The following is a 6,000-nucleotide window of genomic DNA, read 5'->3' on the forward strand; positions in this document are numbered from 1 at the left end:
CCAGTTATTTGTCAAGGACTCTACAAATCTGACCAGGAAGAGAGTGGTTAGTAGGGAGTTCCTGTTAAAGGAACTGCTCAGTTTGCTTGTTGCTGCAAACAATATGGGGATGTCTGACCAACATTTAGAACCCTGTGTGCAGGGAGGACAATAACACTATGTCTAAACTTAGCCTTCATTTACACAGTAGTGGCAGTATTATGTTGTGATACTTCATATAGCAGGAATAACTGGTAGATGAGTAGAGCTAAATTAAGGATCATCCTTGAAGGAAATGGGTTAATGTTCAAAACACTGAAGCATTAGGCAAAGGTTTATCTACAAGCTGGATGATGACTGTAAACAGCGGTGGAGTTTAGATTAAAACATATATTCATGTATCAGGACAGCCGAGCCTAAGATTATCTAGTTGATAATCAGATGTTGTCCAACCAACAGACTGAGCTTTAGGTGTTTAGTAAAACAAATGACAAAATACATCTTCATATTTGCAAGGATTGTATAAAACAGGTTTAGATTCTAAAAAATATTGAGTTGGGGAAGTGAATACACATACACATTTTCATATGCAATTAATAGATTTTAAATAAAAAATTTTCTTTCCAATCATTGATATACATTCACAGTAGATACAACAGAATTTGCTCTTGTATCCTGTCAAAACGTGACACAATTAAAGAGGCTTAAATAAGCAAGGCAGTAGATATTGATACTAAGGAAAGTATGTACTGTTGCTTTAAAGCAGGGAACAATCCAAGATAGTTAAAAGCAAAACATGCTGCCAAGCAGAAAATATAAAAAGAATAAATTAAACTTTAAATATAGGCTTTTTTATTACCTCTTCAAATATTCTCACTACATGAATGCATCTTAGAGACATATTCCATATTTACAATTTTCCAATAATAAAAAAATACCTTGCACATTAATAATGCAAAGTTTCTCTAAAACAGAATAAAAAACCCAAGCCTTATTTGCTATTATGCTTCATTTTAGCTCATGACCTCCGGGTAACCATAGTAGTTCTCCAGCTCTGCAAAGATGTCATTGGGATTTCTGCAGCTGAGGTTGCAGAAGCAAGCCTGGATCCACATCATCTTCCAGGTGAACCCGGTCCCGTTTGGACACTCGAACTCCACGTCGACCGTCTTCGACTTGTACGGGATGCAGCAGCGCTCGTCTGTGCAAACGCCACAGTATTTGGGCCGGTACTGCTTCTTGCTGGTGCAGCCAGAAATAGTGAGGTTTGAGGACTGCTCCTCCCTGTAGATATTCAAACACTTTTTTCCTGGCTAAAGAATAAGAGTAGCATTTAGAATCTAATGTCAGAAAACTTTATGACACTAAAGGTTCATGTGTGTACCTTGATATGTTGGATTATGTCTGCCTCACATGGCCTCAGATTGCACAAGCGGGTCTCCTGGATGAGCTCACATTGATCATTTGCATTGGAGATCCTCAATGAAAGGCCACGACCGCAGGTTTTAGAGCAGGGGCTCCATGAAGTGGTCTGAGTGATGCAGTTCTTGTGCCAGCTCCTGCTCTCAGTTGGGAAAACTAGATTGACATAAACAGGAAGTGAGGAATTATGTTGCACATCTATATGAAATACTTTGAAATGTAATGTTAGAACTTGATTTTTCTGAATAAATTCTAATAAAAAGTCACCATAAAATCTCACGTCATCATTCAATATGACCTTGACTTGTTAACCATTTACCAAAATGAAGTTAATGACTGATTTAGACAAGTTCAAAGTTTTTAACCGTCCGGTCAGTTCCCTGAATCGTCTGGGTTTAATCTGTAACACCTGTCTTAGATATACAGTGGTAGAAACTTTCCTAATGAAACTGTTATTGTTGCCCTTCATTGATTTCTCTTCTCTGTCACTGTCATAGAAGTATGCCCAGGCTTTATGTGTGCATGGCTGTGTTTCTTTCTCCTGGATTAAAGTTGCTGCAGTGAACTTTATCTAGTCTTTTCTCCTTCATACAGAAAGCGTACCACATTTACCCATTGTTGCCATAGTGTATTATTTTTGAACGTGGTAATCTGTGAAGTGGCAGCTTCTTTATTAATGAACTTTTGACATTAACCCTGATAACATATAACTATCATTTAAATCAGTGATTCCCAACTGGGGGTACTCGTACCCCTAGTGGTCAGCGAATGCAAGGGGTACATGAAAATATTTTATTTCGTAAGTATTAAAATAAAATAGAGCTGGGGTCTGTTTTGCTTTGTGATGACCCAATTAAAAAATGAACCAAGCTTTTATCAACCAAAAATACGTTTTTCTTATATCTTTGATTTCACCTCCAGCTTTGATACACATCCAAACCAAGCAGAGGAACAGACTGGATGTAGAGACAAGCCTGGTAGCTGCTGTTTTTCCACACTGATCTATCGGAGCTCATCAAAGGAGCTGAGGTGTCTTGATGAAAAAAAAGTAAAAATAAATTAAGTCAGTCTGACTATCATTTTTGATCTGTATTTTGTTTCCAATTCATCAAGTGTAAATGTGATTATAAGGGAGTTATTCAGAGGAGATCCAGTTTTACAAATACAGGTTTATAATGAGATTTCATTTTGTGTTTATTTAGAACATCCAGGCAACATATTTATGTAGCTTTTTTCAATTTGAGGGAAAGATGGAAAGCATAAAATACCTTAGAATTAAATGCTCAAATTAAAAGATTAAGTAAAAGTTTGGACTGCACACTGATGCAGTGGGTAGCATTGTTGCCTTGTAGCAAAAAGGTTCCGGGTTCAATTCACACTCTACTCACTGAGTGGGTTCTCTCTGGGTACTCCGGCTTACTCCCACAGTCCAAAAACATGACTGTTAGGTTAATTGGCTTCTTTAATTGTCCTTAGATGTGAGTGTGTGTGTGATAGGTTGTGTGTCTTTGTGTGTCTCTCTGTTGCTCTGTGACTGACTGGCGACCTGTCCAGGGTGTACCCCGCCTCGCGCCAATAGCCTGCTGGAGATAGGCACCAGCCACACGTGAGCCTGACAGGACTAAGCAGATGGATGGAGTACAATAGGTTTTATTTCATAATCAGTTTTTGTACGTTCCACTTTTGGACAATCATCAATACTTTTGACTGGGTGGGGGGTGGGCTGATAGGGTACTCATGGTAAGACATAATTCCCAAAGTGGTGTATAAGTCAAAAAAGGTTGGGAAACACTGATTTAAAGGACTATGTAGGGCATAGTATAACATTTATAGTCTTACAAGGCATTTTAAAGTGGCTTTTTGGCTGTTTAATGAACTTTTTATGACTATAATCTATTAAAATCATGTATTGAATAGAAATGCTAACATTATACCCCAACTCTGTGGAAAAAAAACATAGATAGATAGATAGATAGATAGATAGATAGATAGATAGATAGATAGATAGATAGATATTTCACTTTTTACACTCATAATTTAAATGCATTACCTTTTTGTGATACCTTTTTAAATTTACCTTTAGATCATAAAAAAATATTTTAGGTAGTAAATAAACAGTTCCCACAATCCCTTTGCCTTTACAGATTGATCCACACCTACAAATATGGTTAAATCCAATTTGATATATTTTTTTACATATTCAAAATAGGGTGGGAAACGATATTGGTTTAAACTTAAAAAAATAAAAAATGTAAACTTAACAAACTTAAAAATGTAGTTTTAAAAAAGGTTGTACCTCTGAAACATTTAAACAAACAACTAAATGATTATTGGCCTGCCTCTATCCTAAACGTGTCCTACCCTCAACTGCGTGCCTTGGTGCTGTCTTCCGCCCTCTCCTTGGTTCATCACAGATCCACTGTTCACAGCACTGCCCCCGAATTTTGACTCTCCGTGGGCTCTGGCACCAAACTCTGGGTGGCTGGGACTCTGAGCATTGGGACACACAGCCGATGGCGCCGTTCACGCACACACACTGGTATTTACAGCTGGGCTTGAAGCTCTGACCGTTTCGGTAGAGCACACCGTCATACTCACAGCCTGTTCCCGTCATATCTGACAGAGACAACAAACAGACACATTTTATGTAGCTAAACAGCTCAGTCTGCAGAGCAGGATGTTTGTGGTGCAGCATAGTACAAACAGATGTCTCTATTATAGAGATAAACCTTGTTATGAATACAAACATGACATTACATACTGTAGAATTACAGAGGGGCCTTCCCATGCGGCAGAATGAACTCTAACTATTCAGGAAACAGGACATGCAGGATGTGGTTGTTGTAGAAAGAGAAAACTCTCCGAGTACTGTGGATAGTTGGGTAGAGTTTCTATAGATCAGTTTTCTTTTTATAATCCATCAGTTACAGTCAATTAGGTATCTTGGTTGGGAGATATCAACGGTAGACAGTAGCTTAGCTGTGGAAGTTTTATAGCAAGGATTTAACTGCTCTGAAAGGATTTTACAGATATCTTTAATAAACATGGATGCATTTTATTCAAGAAGACACATCTGAAGACAGATGTCAACATAGCCAATTAACCGAGTCCCAACCTGCAAACTTTTATCTATAAAGCACTTTTTAAACAGCAAGCAATGACCAAAGTGCTGAACAAAAAAAAATTTATAACAATTTATAAAACATAAGAATTTAAAACAAATAAAAGGATTAAAAGTAAATATTTTTGCTCTTTTTAATCATACCACCCTTGCATTGTGTAAGCTTCAGTTGGATGCATCTTATCCACTTTATCTTTTTATTTTTCATTTACTTTTATAAATTTAAAGGTTTATGTCTTTGAACAGGTATAATTCAGGAGGACACTAAAGCTGACATTGGTTTATCTCTGGAAGGTGAGGCAGCATCTGAGGTAGCCATAGAATCTGAACCAGGTTTAGACTGCTTTGATCCAGTTAAACTTTCAGAGTTAGCAAATTATTGTCTTCATCTAAGCCTTCAACTTGTATGTTAGATCCAGTTCCAACCAGGTTATTTAAGGAAGTATTGCCTTTGATCTCGTCCTCCATTTTAGATGTGATGAATCTATCTCTGTTACAGGGACATGTACCTAAGGCTTTTAAGGTTGCTGTAATTAAACCTCTACTTAAGAAACTGTCTCTTGACCCAGATGACTTGGTCAATTATAGACCTATATCCAATCTTCCTTTCTTATCTAAATTCTTGAGAAAGTAGTTGCCAAACAAGTGTGCGACCACTTACATCATAATGAACATTTTGAAGAGTTTCATTCTGACTTTAGAGCTCATCATAGCACTGAAACAGCTCTGGTGAAAGTCACTAATGATATTCTCATGGCCTCAGATAATGGACTTGTATCTGTACTTATCCTGTTAGATCTCAGTGCTGCATTTGATACAGTTAATCATAATATTCTTTTAGAAAGACTTGAATATTTTGTAGCAATTAAAGGAACAGCTCTAGACTGGTTTAAATCTTATCTATCTGATCTATTTCAGTTTGTTCAGTTTAATGACAAATCTTCCTCATGCTCCACCTGAGGAGTACCACAGGGATCAGTGCTAGGACCAAATCTCTTTACTTTATATATGCTCCCAATCGGTAGAATTATTAGAAAGCATGGGATTAATTTTCACTGTTATGCTGATGATACCCAGCTATATCTGTCTATAAATCCAGATGAAGGTAATCCATTACATAGATTATAGTCATGTCTTGAAGACACAAAAAACTGGATGACTCTTATCTTTCTGCTCCTGAATGCAGACAAAAAAGTTATAGTCTTTGGACCAGAGTGTTTGAAAAATAAGCTGATTAGCCAGTCACTTCATTTGGATGGGATTAAACATATTTCAGATAATAAAGAAAAAAATATTGGTGTCATTTTGGATCAGGACCTGTCATTTAAATCCCACATCAAAAAGGTTCTAGAATTTCATTATTTCATCTGCAGAATATTTCAAAAATGAGAAACATCCTGTCCAGGGGTGATGCTGAGAAACTAGTCCATGCATTTGTTACTTCAAGGCTGGACTATTGTAATTCTTTACTATCAGGA

General features: G+C 37.0%; 1 protein-coding gene across 1 annotated transcript in view; it reads right to left on the reverse strand.

The window, feature by feature from the left end:
• Window positions 1-567: 567 nt before the first annotated feature.
• wisp1 (WNT1 inducible signaling pathway protein 1) overlaps window positions 568-6,000 on the reverse strand; it is an 11,788-nt gene continuing 6,355 nt past the window's right edge. Inside the window, exons 3-5 of the mRNA XM_015400151.1 lie at window positions 3,763-4,017; window positions 1,364-1,557; window positions 568-1,292 (exon numbers count right to left, since the gene is read on the reverse strand). Of these exons, the coding sequence (XP_015255637.1) occupies window positions 993-1,292; window positions 1,364-1,557; window positions 3,763-4,017 (749 nt within the window). The 3' untranslated portion in view covers window positions 568-992. The remainder of the gene's footprint in view (window positions 1,293-1,363; window positions 1,558-3,762; window positions 4,018-6,000) is intronic.

This window comes from Cyprinodon variegatus, unplaced genomic scaffold (genome assembly GCF_000732505.1).
Source record: "Cyprinodon variegatus isolate N-32 unplaced genomic scaffold, C_variegatus-1.0 Scaffold1078, whole genome shotgun sequence".
Taxonomy (NCBI): domain Eukaryota; kingdom Metazoa; phylum Chordata; class Actinopteri; order Cyprinodontiformes; family Cyprinodontidae; genus Cyprinodon; species Cyprinodon variegatus.